Below are 17,762 nucleotides of genomic sequence, written 5' to 3'. Positions count from 1 at the left end.
TCCTCTGCTTGTTGTCCAGTAGTTCAGTCTGTGAAGTTCTCCCCTAGGTGGTGACATATGTCTTCCAGAAATACTAAGATTCATCTTCCATTTCTGTGTTTTCTTCCTATCAGAGTACACTCATCACTAAGTTCCAGAATATTCGAGGTTGGCATAGGTTACTTGTTTTCTGTTCCTCCTGTTCATTACCAACTTCATATGGACAACCACTGAAGTAGGGACTAAGATTCAGATGTTCAACTTCATGAGGGGTCAATCTATACAGCTAGAGAGCCATTCTAGGTTTCTACATCTTATTGTGTCCCGCAGAAAGGGAGAAAAAGGAGTGACTGTTTTGGATAATGTTTAGACCCCAGTAAGTCAAGTGTTTTCTTAGCAGGTAGAAACACAGATTTTTTTTTATTTTTTTTTTTTTTTTTCTGCCCATGAGAGTTGCCTAGCATGGATTCCAGATGTTACATTTGCAAAATGGGTTTTGTGGCTGCAGAGGTGGGACTTACTCAATCACTCAATCACACTGTTGAAACTTTTCCAACTTGAAACATGGAGAGACTGAGAATTACTCTCCTTGGTAGTTTGAGGTTTCTAATCTGTTCACTTATAAACTTCCTACTAACCTCTAATTTGTTGTTACCAATTACATTCTACCTTAACTAAAAAAAGATGAGGTGGAAAAAAGAATTATTGTTATTACCAAGGTGTCTAGATAGATTGTGAAGCTCAGGGAACTTCAGCTCACAAAGATATATGGAGATCTAGAGTCTAATCAATTGGGAATTCTTTAACTAAATGCCTCCAAGAATATCAGCCTAACCGATTTGTGTAAGATCAGAGAAAGAAAACATATCAAGGTGGGAGATGAACTGAGGTTTTCCATATCCTTTGCCGTTCCTTTAACCAAAAGATGTATTATCACAAATGCATTAGCAGTTAATTTTAATACATACTGACAGCATAAACTTTTTTTTCTGTTGGTGTATTTTCTTGTTTCAAGAAATTGCAGAGAAGTGGTGTTAGACAGTCAGCTATTGCAGCATATCCACAGTTGTAGATCTTAGTTGGCTTTCTAGCTGTCATGGATTGATCATTTTATAGTACTGCCAAGTTTTTTCAAACCTCTTCACAGGTAGGAAGATGGTTGCTCTACATTACCTGTTGCTTCACATAAGCAAAAGCATTCTCTGTGTTTCTATAGATTAATGATTCAGGTGGCTGCAGAGATGTTTCCCCCATCAGTGAATAATCGATACTTTGTCAGTAAGCAAATGCCCTCCATTCATGCAGGTGGAATTATCAGCTTTGCTAAACTGAAGACAGTTTTGAGTGCTTCATGGAGCTTTACTGTTTCTTGATTGTCTGCAGGTGACAGAAGTGCATCTGCAGTCTGATCCAAGTAGATACTGCATTGATTTTGGCTGAGATAGACTTAATTTTCTTCATAGTAGCTTGTATGGTGTTCTGTTTTGGATTTGTGATGGAAACAGTGTTAATGTTCTCCTTATTGCTGAAGAGCGCTTATACAGCTTCAAGGCCTTTTCTGCTTCTCACACCACTCCACCAGCTAGGAGGCTGAGGGTACGCAAGAAATTGGAGGAGGACACAGCTGGGACAGTTGACCCCGACTGAACAAAGGCATATCATATACCATATGACACCATGCTCAGCAATAAAACTGGGAGAGAAGAAGGAGGAAATGGGGAACATCTGGGGTGATGGTGTTTGTCTTTCCAAGTAACCATTATACATGATGGACCTGGCTTCCCTGGAGATGGCTAAACATGTGCCTGCCTATGGGAAGTGGTGAATTAATCCCTTGTTTTACTTTGCTTGTGTGTGCAGCTTTTACTCTAGGCTGTTATGGTCTCAGCCCATGACTTTTCTGACTGTTACCCTTCTGATTCTCTTCCCTATCCCACTGCATGGCAAGTAAGTGACTGGGAGGGGCTGAGCTGCCTGCTAGGATTAAACTCTGACAAGATCAAATATCATTTAAAGTTTCCTTTTGAAGACTTCTCTAAAACAGACCTTATGTGCATAGTAGTTATTGCAGAAGATGTATGGCTGTCCTATCTAGAAGGGATAATCTTTGCCAAGCTTGGTGAGGTGACCTGTGTCTGCAGTGACATGGCTCTCTTTGGTTAAGGGTTATTGCAGCAGTAATGACATGTGTAAATTTTGTTATTTTGAAAACATTCCTTTGCTTAGATTGTTTAGATTAATGGCAGTATAATCCATCCAGGTCAGTACCCAAACTATTGGAAGAGCACCATTTATGCCATATTTAGTTATTCTCAATAATAATCTCAGTAATGATATTTAATTTATCATTTGCATTTCCTGAGTTTCTAAGCCTGCAGTTTTGGGGACAGGGTAAATATGAACAAGATTTCTTAATTATCATGTTTAAACAGTTTGTCCATGCTTGCTGCTGGGTCACTTCACTTTTTCAAACTGAGAAAATGAAGAAATGTAGTCCCAGTGTATAAAAGCTTCTGTGGGGGTAAGTTTATACAGGCTCTCCCGCTGTAGCTTTCCTTATGAGTTAATTAAGTCACACATAAAGGTACTTAAATCCATATAAAACAGTCTGAAGAAATGGCCAGCAATAGCTAATCTTGAAAAATAGCCTTCTTTACTTCCATATTATATGGGGAAGAGATGTACTGAGAGTGCATGTTTGTGCACAACTCTTACTTGATTAGTATCTCTTTATGAGCACCAGAGGAAATAATTCCTTCAAAAAAATTCAGGAAACAGAGTACCTTCCTTGTGGCTAAATGTTCTGACTGAATTTCTAAATCCTTATCTCCTAGTCCTCATAGCCTTTTTTTGGGCAGAGGTATATAAGGGTGTTAGATTTAAATGTCTAATGAGTATATGACAACATAAATGCATCAAGACAAGTTTAGGTACCCTGGCTGGAAGACTAAAACATATCTTAAAAAGAAAATGCAAAACAATAAACATAGACTAAATATCAGTCTTAACCTTTGACTTGCTGTACAAGTTCCATCTGTGTTGTTAAATATATTCTACCAGGCCACTTCCACCAGGCTTCCTTCAAAACCAGCAATAAAATGCTGGTGAAGAAAAGGTGGCAAGGGGAGAACCTCTGCCTCAGTTTCCTTCTGCTCAGATATTACACGCCAGAAAGCTGAAGCCGTTCTGAGTGCCAAAGTACTGGATTCTCAATTATTGGCTTCTAACTGCCTTTAAAAAAAAAAATATATATATATATATATATATATACATTTTCATGGTGAATTCTTTTGTAGCTGATAAGGGCATCTGTGCTGCAACCCTGTACTGCAACATCTATTAGCCTTCCATTTTTCTCTGACCCTCCCATTCATCAGCTTTTTGAAGCTGTAGGGAATGAAGCAAGCACTGACATTGCTCTTTCCTGACTCTGCAGTATGTGTTCTGGAAGGCAGTCCAGGATGCTGACAGAAAAGGGGTTAAAGTGCTCTGTGTTTTGCACTTGGCTACTAACCTTCCAGTCGAGAGGGAATTGTTCTCCTTTCATTGACGTCCTTCAATCTCTTTGCATTACTTTTGGTGCTGTATAACATTTTAAAAGCTCCCTGACTGACAGCTGTGGCCAGAGGCAGATCTCTGCTGGGAGAACTGTAATGTACACAAACTCCTCAGCAAAGAGCATTGGTATAACAGATTGAAAACATAGTGATTTTGGGGTTTGTGAATCAGACTATCCCACCACTTCATTATGTTGTTTGCTTCCAGCACCCATCAATGGCTAGGCAATTCAAAAGGATACTTGCAGGTTTTGTTTGTTCGTTTGCCTATCCACATCCTACCCCCTCCACCTCCTCCCCCCTCCCCATCCCATGTTTTGTGGTCACTATGATTTTGACATAAAAACTAGGCATGCAGCCTGCAATCATGGATCAAGAGAGGCACAGGAGTTTGGAAGTTTTGGAACTGAATTATGGATGAAAACAGTCTGAACCTGATGTTACATACTGTTGAAAACTTGGAAAGGGAGAAGTACAAAAGTTCATGTGAGCTGTTAAATAAATTAAGCTAATAATACATACTAAATTTCTTAATATTGAGTGCAGTTCTCTGGTATGGTAGAATCCTGTCTTACAGTTTCTTTGCTGGAATAAAATCCATAGAATACAAATGGTAAAAAAAGTGAGAAATTTGTACCCATTGTACTTAAGAATATTCTGCTCTAGATGAAAAAAAAAAAAAAAAATGATATGTCTTGAGCACAACTTAGAAAAACTTTTTTTTCTTTTAAAAGATCATGAGCAGATAGTTCTTCCCTCATTTGTAATCCTTTCTGAAGGTAGAATTAAAACACTTGCTTGCAGTAAATACCATTTTGCCACTTCTTAAACTTTCTTTTTCATTAGTACCTGAATTAGACAATTATTTATTATATATTCATTAGTGCCTTTCTAATCAGAACAGAAAATGTTGCCTGAAATTTAGAGTACAAAGTCCAGTATTTTTCTAGGGTATTGGTATTTTTTATTCATCAAAACTTTTTGAGTTTTGTGGGCTCACAATTATAAATCCTTTCTGTTTAGATACTTCAGCATGTACCTAACAAATAAGAATTTCTATGTTGTTTATTGTTACAAATAGTAATAATATTATTAATAAGGAAAATATAACTTTTGACAGTGTTGGAAAATGAAAAATATATGTGGTTAGGCACTTTACTATTTCTTCTTTTCTGAGGTCCATATTGTGCCATTGATTTTTAAGCAGAACACTTTTTATTGATTTGGTAGAAACTTCTGCTTAAAAATCAATGACACAATATGGCTGTTACAAAGTGGTGAATTCCATAGTGATATAAATTGTATTTTTGTTTTTAAAATGAAAATGGATCCATCTTAAATCCTACAAGTAATATTTCTTGTACTTGACAACCACAAAACAGTAGAGTAGTCTGGCACTTATTTCCTAAATTGTAGATCTTAATGAGACAAGATTACAAATGTATTCTGAAGTCTTCAATCCACAGTGGGATTTCAATTTTGTTAGCATAGGACTGTGGTTTATGGAAATGCTAGTTGTCAAAAACAACTTCAATCCCTTTCTAATCATGTTAGTGCAATGTGCAGCCTGCCAGTCATTCACCCCTAATGAAGAAGAGCCATGGAAAGGGAAAGTGTATTCGTTAAACAGATGTCCTGGGCCTTATGAAAGTCTGAGGGTTCAACTTTAAACCTGCATCAGGACCAGCATAGGAAAGGATATGTTCATGAAAGCCATTAAGCCTTTTCTCTGTTAGAAGAAAGATCAATAGCTTTGAAAACTGGGGAAAAATAAACACTAATGTCTTCATGTTGACTCAGTACTTGCTGCTGCCCACCCGAATATGAATGTAGATGTTGTGTTTTTGTTTATTGTCTAATTCTAAATTATCAAATAGCTCCTTTCATTTCAGAACATATACCATAGAAATAGCAGTCTTCACAGTGTCTTTATTGGGGCTGGGTTACAACATTTTTAGATGGCATGAGTGCTAAGTTTCACCAGATTTTATTGCTGCTGAATTTGGCACAAAGGTGGAAATGACAACTAGAGCGACATTTTATTGAAATTGTTTTGTACTCCATAATATTTAAATATTTATACCCCTTATATTTAAATATTTACATCCTTTAGCACTGTGATTTTATTAATCGCAGGCATTGAATCAGAGTATTTCATAAATGCAAAAATAAAGCGCCTCTGTTAATTATACTGTGACTGGAAAACATAATATATTTTCCTATCTGTCTTTCTATTAGAATGGTCTGTGCTACTATAAACAGAGCAGTGTGAGAGCATAGCACTACTCTTAGTTCTGTTTTGTTTTGTTTTGTTTTGTTTGTTTTGTTTTGTTTTCTTTGCTGATGGCATTTGGCTACTACAAGCATCACCACAGTTTAATTGCCACCTTGATGTGATAGTTCTGTCTCAGCCCTGTAGTTCGTTAGCACTGATTTATTTTTAATCTGTGTACCTGACATTTGTCAGTATAAATGAATGTCACTGTCTTATCTTACTGGCTTCTTTATTTTTTCGTTTTCTACACCGACTGCAGTTCTATAATTTTCTCCATATATCAGGACTGAATTTTTTAATGTACTTTTCACAATAGTCCTGAAGAACAAAACAGCTATCATTTAGATACAAGGCTTGTCAGGAGAAGAGAATGCCAGTCATGGACTTCTTGCTGTGCCTTGGCAGCTTTGCGGCATTTAGCTGTATGGGCACCATTTCCCATTTTGTATTCCTCATTGAATTCATATGAACCTATACTCCAAAGTCCCAGGTTCAGTATAAACTTTGTTCAAGTCCACACACAGACAGAAGGGGATGCTTCCAAGAGACAAAAAACTAAGCATTCCTGCTCTGGATAGTAGGATGGAAGAGTGGGTCCTCTCTGTGCCGGTATTTTCCATGTGAATCCAGAGTAAATATTTTTGACATCACTGATGGGTAACTGTTTTTCCTGATAACTGGGTCATAATGAAAAGGCTACAGCCCTGTCCTCAGACAAAGGTAATGCTAACCAGAGCAAGAATGAGCTATTCCTATAATAACTGCACAATGTTCTATAGCAGCTCAGTACTATCAAAATCTTTAAAAGCTGTAGCCTTTTTCTCTGTCTCTAGAAACTAACTGGGTGTGAGAATTTTGATGAACGCTTCAATGTAGTTTTATGTAATTTGATGTTGCCATGTAAATCTCTTTTATAGGTCCCTTTAGATGGAATTTAATGCGGCAAAAACCTTGTCATCAGAAGGATTAATGCCTGCATTAGCATTTCCGCAATAAAATCAGAAGCTAAGTGGTGGAGGCCACAGACACCTCAAACCTGGATTCCTCTGCTCTACATTAAGTGCTGGAGATTTTATTACTTGCTGTAGGGAAGCCGTTGCCAATGCTCACAAGGAACTGCTTATCCCTGCTTCTCTGGGTCCTGTTTGATGGAGGTCTCCTAACGCCACTACATCCACAACCACAACAGAATTTAGAAGCAGAGCCAAGAGAAAATGTTGTCCAAGTGCCAGGGAGGAGATCATCTGCCCAGCGAGTCAAACGAGGCTGGGTGTGGAATCAATTTTTTGTACTGGAGGAGTACATGGGCTCTGAACCTCAGTATGTGGGAAAGGTAATTTTTTTCTCTTTCTTTTAAACTTAAAAGAACAGAGATAAATAGTAAAATGTGCTATAAATGTCTACTTGTTTCTGATAGGGTGAACCTTCTTCAACAGGCTAGAGTTCCCTCTGTTCATACTCTTCACCATTCAGCTTCTCATATAGCCACTGTAGACCTTACTAATATTTTTAATGCAGAAGTTTATAACATTTACTTTCTACCTTTGTATGTTTATTTCCTTATCCTTGGCTTTGTAATAAAACAAAGAAAAAAAATGAATTCTGAGATAAATTTGTGAAGCACGAATAACTTTAATTGAATCTACTGTAACAGTGCATAGTTGATGTTTAGCAGTGAATGTCAGACTGATATCAGAGAAAAGATTTAAACCAGAAATCTCTAGTCCACAATGCATAGTCATTTCTGTGATTGGTATGGTTACTTCAAATCAGTTTTCAGCTAATGAAGACACCTGCTTTTTGCTCTGTTATGCCTCAGTATCTTTTGCTTTTAGTTCTGACTGTTCAGATTGTTTTCAAGTATTGCTAGTATGTTTTATTGGTTCATAATTAAAAATCTTGCTTCATAATTAAAACTCTGTGTACAGTTATGCACACTCACACATGCAGAGAATTTCTGCAAATTCTCTCTCTCATTATATGACCACTGTTTCTGTAATAGGACATAAGTAATTTGATAGCCGACTGTTCAAGGGGTGTGTGTGGGAATTTAGATAATAGAATTTTCAGAAAGGAATGCTGAAAATGAGAGCTGAAAAAAATATTAGCACAGTATATCATTGCATGCTATGTGTAATTTCCAGTTTAATGCTCAGTGAAAATAAGAGATCAGGGATTCATTTCCTGGGTTGCCAAATGCCACTTCCCTAGGCAGCAAGATTCCAGTTCACCATTCATAAAAATGGGGCATCATGCTTTGATTTCTACTTTAATAACATGTTTTAACTTTTTTAATGTAAAAACTGGGAATATGCTGTGTATTTTTCTAAACATAAATAAAATTCACAGAAAATTAATTTTACCTCCTACTCTTCCAGGAAACTATTCTGAGTAGAGATTGTATTTTAAAAAATAATAATAAAAAAATGTAGATTATTTGATAAACCAGCCACAAATGCAAAAATATACTTACATATTACACACATCAACACTAGTATTAAACACTAAAACTTATTAGTCAAAACCATTTACAAAGCAGTACGTTTATATCACAAAGATAGCATAATAAGTTTATTTTACAGTCTGAAGAGAGAGGGGTCACATAATGAAAAATTGCATCTTTGTGATGTCTGGTTGATATAAATTGCACTTTCTCTAAAGCATGTCTTTGTTTTGGCCATTCACAGAAGAAAACAAGGACCCTGATCACATTCAGTGTTGTAGCACAGGCAACATGATTGCTGTACTTTTTACCTTGAAAGTCAGAGATGTTATTGCTGCACCACTGTAATTCATTAGTCTTTTTTCCTTTATGTAGAATAGTCTGGGCAGCCATTTAGAATCACTTCTAAGCTGCCAGAATAGTATTATTTCTTGCACAAAATTGACTATTATTTATGCATTTGAATTTGAGGTTAGAAGCGACTTCAGAACTAGTGAGATATCTTAATTAAAAGTAATGCTTATTATGTCATAGATTTAGCTGGCATGTTTTTAACTATTAAGACTTTTTTAATCTGTTACAAGTTGCAGAAATGACACATTTCAGGTATGAGGAAAGGTCTAGTTGCAGTGTAGCATACACAGTAGTAATGTTTATCAATAGGATAACATATATTAATAACACTGATACTTAATAAATAAATTAAATACAGGAGGATCTTGGTGGTGAAGTATAAAGTAAATTAAGATTTTTTAGTTAGTACATCAGTAAAATTGCTTCCAGGATCATGCAGTTCATTCCAGATCCCATTTTTTAAACAATATTAATTACCTGTTAAGTATTAATTTGATGTTTATTATAATTTCTTTTGTCTATATTAATGATTTCCTTCAATCTGCCTGAAAAAAGAACCTGATAGCTTTTGCATATGTCCTGTTTGCCTAATGTCTTAAAAAAAGTTCTCCAAGAAGGTAGAACACTAAATGGAAGTTCTTTACAGAAACAGTGCTTTTAAATCCAGATAGTGAAAGCCATGCTAATATAAATTCAAACCACTGTCAACATACTGAAATACACTCAACAATGGTTAATCAATATTTTTAGATCTTATGTAATTTTTAGAAATCATGGAAATTTTTTGAGGTATGAGATGGAATTGAGTTCTTGCCTGATTGCAGAAATAAATCTGTTTTATACTTAAAACCATCTATTTTCAAAGTAATTCTTTGTAATTTTACTGTCTTATACTTTGAAGTGATATTAAGTATATTATAAAGTGAAGGATATTTCATGTGACCCAGCATTGCAGGGTTTTTCAGCTGCTTCCTTCAGACATGATAGCCTGACACAGTATAGTGACGTGTGTTGGCATTTATATTACTTGTTATAGAACTGCTGCACCAATAATGTCATGATAATTTATAAATAAGAGTTTAATGTGTCTATTAAATCAGCTGACAATTTCACTAAACAGTTAGGGGTGAATAGTTAATTTTGGAAGCCAGCTGCAGATTTATAGCAAAATGTCGTGTGTTACTGGCCAACACAATTAATTCATTTTATGTATCTTTTTAGAAAACTATCTCAAGAAGTGTTATGTTGCAAATTAAAATATAGTTTAGAAACTGGTGAGGATTAGTTTAGCTCACAGAGATCTTGAAATAGTGTTTCATATTGACGCATTAAAAGCCATTTAACCTGTATATTAATTCAGAGGTTGGAAATTCTCTCCTTGCGTAATATAGAAGAGCTATAAAAATTCAACAGATTACCAAACAAAAGATAGCTCCCTTTAGTAGACATCCATGTAAGCAGACCCAAGGTAAAAACCAAAATTGGTATGTGACCCATACAAATGAAAATGATGCTAGAAGTCTTGCTGTAAAATAAGACTCGCTTGTGAACTTATTTTGCTGTCCTTTATGTGTTTTCATGATACTGTGAAGCTCCAAAAGGCCATGCAAAACAACACATGTATGGATTAAGACAAATAAGGTCACCATGATTCTATTTTTTTGTTGTTGTTTTTGGTGCTAAAGTTCAGTTCTCACTGTGTGGTGACAGAAATCAACAGAGTATCAGGTCCTTGAGCATGGCCATGTCCCAACAAGGCTGCAGTTTTAATTGCCCTTACCCAGGGGTAGCTCAAGGGGGTGTAACTCCTCCAGAACATTATAAACCTTACTGTAACCTTTTTTAATCGTCATTTTTCAGCAGCAGCATGAAGGAACAGCATAATAAAAGGAAACTTCAAGAGAACAAAATAGAACAATATAGGTTATTAATTATCAACTAATCATCAAGTTAATTATTAACTGTTATACTAACAAAAAGTTTTAGTTTTTATACATACAGTATGCTTCTATTTATATAAGTGTGTCCTTGCATTCCTAGTGTGCAAATGCATTACATCTTTCCCATGTTATAAACCTGCAGTTGCTCTTAGTAAGGATATTTGTTGGTTGTCCTCAGGTTGTGAGACAGGCATGTGGCAAATGGTGCTGAATGCAGACTGGGTGCATAGGGAGAGATTTCAAAGTCCTCTTTGGAGTAATGGCCATTTTTTCTTCTGTTTTCCAGTGTGCAACAACTAAATATTCTCAGCTTGCCAGATATTATCCTGCTAAAGAATAACCTATATGTTTTGCATTATCTTAGTCTTTAAATCTGCATTACATTATAAATGCTCACATACAAACAACTACTTTTTTTGTTATAATCTTCACTAGATAAAAAATCTAGTATCACAAGTGCCCTATGACAGTACAAGGTACGTGTGAAAATATAGTATTTTTCATCTGACTTGGTCCTGAGAAAGCCTCGTCATCTTCCGTGGTTTCCCCACATATCAAGGCAGAAACAGTGCTGATTGGGAGGAAGCAGAGCTCTATATCCACAACTAGAACTGAGTGCTTTTCTGAAACCTCGGAATTTATCCTCTGCATCTGAAATATGGACATAGACTTTATTTATGCATTTTATAGTGGATAGTTTTTAATATAATGAAATTAATCTTGACCACCTATCATCAGGCTTAAATCAATGCCTCTTTCTGAATGCACACTCAGATTTTATGATCATTTTCCTTTTCAGAGGAGTGTCTGGATGACAGGACAGTTTGTGAAGGAAATTATGCAACTGCTTGTGGAGAATCTGTTCTCAGACAAACAAATCTACAGTACCATGACTACCATTTTGGTGTCATTCTCAAGCACTGGGTTAACTTGAAGGAAAAAATAAAATGAAAGGAAAATAAATATGTGCAGTAATTTGGAATATGTGCAGTAATGTCCTTTGAAGGGAAAAAAAAAATAAGCTTAAGTTTCTGCTCATAACTGTACCCTAATTAATCTGATTTTTTCTAAAAAATTACATTTCTACTAGATTTCTGCTGAGGAGGTCAAAATAACATTTCATTTAAGGCTGCCGTAAGGGTTTTTTCTAGCTTATCAGGTTCCATGCCCACAACTGACATAACAATATTAGAGAGAGACCTGTATATAATTTCCATTAGACGTTTACACATCTTTGCCATCTTTGAAGAAATGATAGTTGTTTCAGGGACCGATGCTGGTAATGTGTTACTTGATTCCCATGATGCAGGACATCACAATTACTAATTTCTGGATGATTCTAATATGAAGGATCTTCCAAATAGTATTTATGAGAATGAACTTGTTCAATACATCTTTAACCCACAGGAATTCATATACCCACCTGTCTACAGACATGACAGTGAAATTCTTGTTGGGACTTAGTGGTCTTTAGATGATAAAGTGTGATCAGGCATGATCACATTAGCCTGGCTTACTAAACTGACTGACTGAGTTTTTACCATGCATATATTCAAGTAAAAACATTGTCACAATTCATTACAGATAAGAAAACTGACAAGGAAAAATGAAACAGTAAAGAGAGTGTGAGAAGAATCACAACTGGAGTCAGAACTCTAGACTTCTTATCTTGCTGTGTTGAGTTGAGACCTTTGTCTCTCTCACTTATGTCTGGCTGGTGAAGAAAAAGATGACTTTAAAAGCTTTGCATCCTGTATATTGCATAAAGAACGTGAGACACAAAGCAATTTTGACTGTTGCATGTGAAAGTGTGAGAAGGAAGTGGAAATGCAAAATCCCCATGAGCAAGTCAGAGATGCAGTTAATGCTTATTTTTGCAAGCTAATCTTTTTACAAGGTGTATAAAGACCTAGTGCCATCATCACATGTTGTAATGATGAGCAACTCACAGGCAACAGAACATTTCTTATTGATCTAGTGACTTCACTGGTTTATTGATTTACTTAGCTTATAACAGTAAAATACTGATAGTAGCAACACCTTTTGCTTATGGTCCTTGCATTGATGAAAATTATATGAGGTATTTGGAGATGAAACAAAGATGAGAACTATGTTTTCATTGATTGCATGGGAGATGAGAAAGAGTGAGTTTAGGATGAAGAGAAAGCAAAATAAAAAGGAAAGATGTTCTTGAGCTGCAACTCACATTTTAGGGTAGAAGGTTGGAGTCATTGTTCTGGACTGCTAAGGAGGTCACAAGGTGAAATAGTTCAAAATCTCAAACACAGCAGGCTGTATTGCCTGAGAATTCAGTGATCAGCACAGGAGACTGAAAGCCTGCAGAGACGGTACTATTTCCATGAAATCACCGTCTCTCACAAGACCTCTGAACACAGCTGAGTGGATGGTCCTGATAATGTTTGCATGTGTCTGAAGTTTGTGTTGCCTACACAGATGGAGAAATACAAATGAGCTTACAGAAATTAAACTGCTAAGGGAAAGCTGTATATCTATGGTAGTTTTGTTTGGCATGTTTTTTCTATAAATGGCTTCATCTGGGCAGGAAGTTTGTTTGAACCAGGAAATATGTGAAAGGATAATTAAAAAAAAAAAAAAAGTAAAATATTTTTAAGGACTTGGGTAGATGGAAAAAAACCGCAAAACATAGTGTCCTCTTTTAATCCAAGAGAACTGGAAAATTTTCAATTTGTTTGATCTAAATCTGGATTTTGGCTGAGAATTGCTGACTCACCTTGCAGCCTTGGGCATAGTGTTTCCAATACTCTGATTGGACACCGGGATGTATTATGTGTGCTTGCAACTCAAAACTGAATTTAGACCTGGTGAAACATTAGATTATCAATTGCAATTGAAATGAAAAAGAAACTACTTGAGATCGCAAGATCTCCTTTTTGGAAGCATGTGCCATTTTTTTCTCTCTCACCCACCTTCATGACCCACAGGCTATAAATGACCAGACTCTTCTCCTTCTAAAGATAATCATCCCCTAATCCTTCTTTCTGTCTCCCTGTGCCTGATATCCACTCTGCTGCAAATGCTACAATTGCTCTATTCCTTACAGAAGGTCTGTTACATATCCAATTAAATTCTGAGCAATGAACCCACCTTATCTTGTAAGTTAACTTAGAACTCCACAGTTTCTCTTCTGATTTGAGATAGGCCTTTTGCACCCAAAAGCTTGCTTACATTTTCAGTGTGCTAGTGGAAGTCTGATGAATTAAATTGCTTTCATAAATGATCCTTGTATTTCATGCATATTAATTTATGTGTAAAACAAAGTAAAGGATATTATTCTACCTGGGAGGGAGAAACATACATACAAACAAACAAGAACAACATAAACACAAAACAAAAACAAAACAAAAACAAACAAACAAAATGCAAACCTGTGTAAAATCCAACATGACTGAAAAGTCAAAAAAGATTAAATAAAGAAGTGTGAAATGCGACAAGAGGAAATAATATTACCTAAAAATGTAAAAATATTATTCAGATGTCCCAATAATGGAAAATATTTTTGTTATAGGAACTCAGTTGTGTAATTCTCTCTCTGTTGCCACTTGTTCCTGAACATTTACTGAGTCTAAACATTAAATCAGAAAATCCAAAATAATCTAATAATTTTGCAAAGTCATTTAAAAAACAGAGATTATGCTGTTTCTAAGGGTAGAAGATGAACTCAAGCATAAAAACAATCTGGTTGAAAATTTCCCTTTTCCTTCCAGGGTTATTTTTAAACTGATACGGAAGCACACGTTATAGGACCACTACACGGCAGTGATATATATGTTATAGTGCTATATAGGTAAGAGAGGATAACTAATGAGAAAGGAGCTTAACACTTTGGGTGACATTATTTCCCTTCTCCACACAGCCCAGGGGCTGATATCTCATGGTAGATGAAAAAAGGTGGAGAAAAGGTGAAAGACATAATAATAAAGGAAGAAAATGTCCACCAGCATTGATACAGCTGAAAGTAAACTTCATATAGTTTTAATTATTTGTTACTAGCTTAATTTTTTTTTTTTTTTGACAAAGGTTTTGTTTCATAAATGCATTTAAGGAAACAACAACAACAACAACAACACCACTCTGTTGATTCTTGCTGTGCTACAAAATATAAAAATAGTAGAAAGAGCTGCCCCTCAAACATGACATTGTAGTGTGCAAGCTGTTTTCTTGCTGCACTAACATTTTCCATCAGCTAAGTAAATGATTACATTATTCTTCCTCTAAGTTCACATACTTGCACTTCATTGTATTCTGAAATTATTGGCTTCAGTGATGGTTGCCAAAATGTTATTGATTATGCTATAACGTTAGCTTAAATAGTAAAAAAATGCATCGGAAGTACAATGTTTTTTGTCTAAACAGATCTGTGCAGTAGTTGTTCTTCTATTTACAACAAGAGAAAAAAATATGTTGAGAGAACAAAGCCAAGCTCAGAAAAAACTCCTGTCTTCTACACCAGCTTTAATTACAGATATTATTTCTTTGTGTACATTGTATTTATTTCAACTGTCAGTCCCTGAACATGTAAGCTAGAGTTGTTATTGATAATTTTGAACTACTGCTATTACAACCTTGCTACTGCTTGCCAAAAAAAAAAAAAGATTTTCAATAACGGATTATTCACTCCTAGTGTCATGAAAATACTTAACTGAACACTAAAAAAATATGACTGTTTTATCTTGGACACTATTGTGCTATATTTAGTATCAATAAGGATTTAGACTTGGGCCTACATTGTTTATCATGATTGTAAATGATCTGGGAAATGGTGTGAATATCCAGGTAACAGGATTTACTATTCAGATTAAACTGTTTGAGTTAGTAAAGACAAAGGCCTAATGGGGGGCGGGGAAAGGAGAGACGACAACAAAAACAACAAAACAAACAGGAAAACTACCTTATGAAAAGTGATTAAAGTAAAAATGAAATTTGATATAAAGTGGCACAGGAGAAGGGAAATAATTCTAACTTCATTAATAAAATGTTGTGGTCTGAGGAAACCATAAGCTCTCTCAAATGAGATCTTGTTTTACAATATCTCCATGCACATTTGTTCACTGTGCAGTGAGTGAACAGAAAATAAATGGGATATCGAAAAATTTTAGCAGAGGCAGAAGAAAATAAATGTCATTAAGCTTTGTATCTAAATTCCTAATGAGTCTGTATCTTCCAAACTGTGTGAATTATTTATCTCATGTCTCAAAGAGGACATGTCTTCCAAAGAAGTGAGAAAAGTACAGAGAAGGATACAAAGATACAAGTATCTTTGGACTGACTCCTTGGTAAGCAACAACTAAGTAGGATTCCTTAGCCTGGAAAAGAGATAAAGAGGAGGAGATATGATAGGTTTCCGTAATATCCAGGACGGCATGGGGTTGCAGGGTTTTCTTTTTTTTTCTTCCCAAATAACATCATTTTATATTTCCCCCAAAAATACAAAATAATCTGTATAACGCATAAAATGTGATCAAATTCAGTACACATTTCTTATCGTCTTATATAGCCTATATGAAAAGTAAAGTCAATAGGTTAATTACTTATACCATTATTTTTTACAAGCTTTTAACTACTGATATTTGGAGATAATTAAAGAAAATTAGTAACCTGTCAGAATTATTTAATACACTGAAGAAGCCATTACTTCAGAATCAGTCTCTGGGGCTGGGCGGCCCAAAGAAACATGTTAATAGTCTATTCCAAGGAACACAAGTGAAGAAACATAAAGCATAATATAGATAGATTATTATGAGTGCAATACTTTTGATTGTCTGTTTTCTCTGTAATTTTAATAATTTTTCATCTAGTGTGATGATCCATGAATACAACAGGCTAGCAAGGAGTTGATAGCATCGTCCTTTTCTCCACTGCCTTCTTTCCCTTGAGCTTACTTCACCTTGCAGTTACAAATTTGACATTATTAATGTCAAGACAAGGAATAGACTTGGAAGCTAACTATTTAACCAAAAGAGCATTGCAGTGGCTGGATGTAGAGAAATTTAATCAGTTGTCCTTTATTTCATTTCCAGGTACACAGATCTGCCCACCTCTCTCAGTTACTATGTTGTTCAGCATAGACAGAACAGAAAATATCAAAAAAAAAAATATCAGAAAATATCAAACTGTAGGCCATTATTTTTATTAAAAAACACAGGTGAAAATAATAAAAAATCAGAAGGTTGGACTTGCTAGTCTCTAGGGTTTCAATATAATTTTGATAATTACTCTGAAAAGTAATTCAGTGTTTCCTGTGCTTAAATTCCCTACTTAGAGAAGAGAGCTAATATTCTCCTCACAGAATCACTGCAAGGATAATCATTGCAACATTCAGATGCCTTAGTGATGAGGCCCATAAAAGCATCTTTCTGAATCACAGTACTTTATGGAGATGGTAAAAACTGCAGAGGACAGAACACACCATTTTTTGTAGGGTCAATTACAATTTATTTAAAAAAAAAAAAAAAAAAAAAAAAAAAGGTTCCTCCAAAACAAGAATGGGTTACACATTCATTTATTTTTTAATTGACAATATACCTAATTATAAAACACTGGTTAATAAAATTGTGCTATAATTGCTACCAGGCTCATCTGGTAGAATTTTATACACAGCTTGCTGAAGAAGGAATGATGTAGTAAGAACAATTCAGAACCAGGCCTGACAATATCTTTCAGACCTGGCAAATGAAGCATTGCAATAAACATGTCAAAATAGTAAATGAAGTAAACCCGTGTTGCTTGTATCCAACTTCTTTTTTGGTTCTGTGTTGTGCTATACAAAAACCCCTAAATTATTGTTTCTATCGTAGATAACAATTGTGTTACTGCCCTTTAACTTTTTGGTAATGTCAAATTAGTCTATCCACATAGAAATTATTCAAAGTAGGAATTACTGTACTTTTTAAAATGCCACAGTAACATGTATCTTTACTGAAAAGAGTTTCTCAGTAAGAGTGGTAGTGTTTCAAATTTTCAGTATCTTTATTACAGTTCTTAAACTGCATAAATGCTGTCTGCCAGAATTCATTAGACTTACATGAGAATCTCCTGATTCCTCCAGCACTCATTGATTTTTTTTCTTGAACTCTACTACTGGCATCAATTAGGGTTAAACTAGAAGCAGTTATCTGCTATTGGGCTGATACAGCTGGATTTGACAAACAGGGGCCATTAATTGGCTTATATGA

The 17,762-nt window shown here is 35.3% G+C and overlaps 1 protein-coding gene across 2 annotated transcripts in view; it reads left to right on the top strand.

The window, feature by feature from the left end:
• Window positions 1-6,913: 6,913 nt before the first annotated feature.
• CDH12 (cadherin 12) overlaps window positions 6,914-17,762 on the top strand; it is a gene marked incomplete at both ends in the record, with an annotated part of 169,988 nt that continues 159,139 nt past the window's right edge. For both annotated transcript variants that reach the window (XM_080340280.1, XM_080340279.1), the window contains one exon: window positions 6,914-7,144. In XM_080340280.1, the coding sequence (XP_080196406.1) occupies window positions 6,914-7,144 (231 nt within the window). The remainder of the gene's footprint in view (window positions 7,145-17,762) is intronic.

The sequence above is a fragment of the Nesoenas mayeri genome (assembly GCF_963082525.1).
Source record: "Nesoenas mayeri genome assembly, chromosome: 2".
Lineage (NCBI taxonomy): Eukaryota > Metazoa > Chordata > Aves > Columbiformes > Columbidae > Nesoenas > Nesoenas mayeri.
The sequence above is the reverse complement of the archived record's forward strand: the minus strand, read 5'-3'. Positions and strand labels throughout refer to the sequence as shown.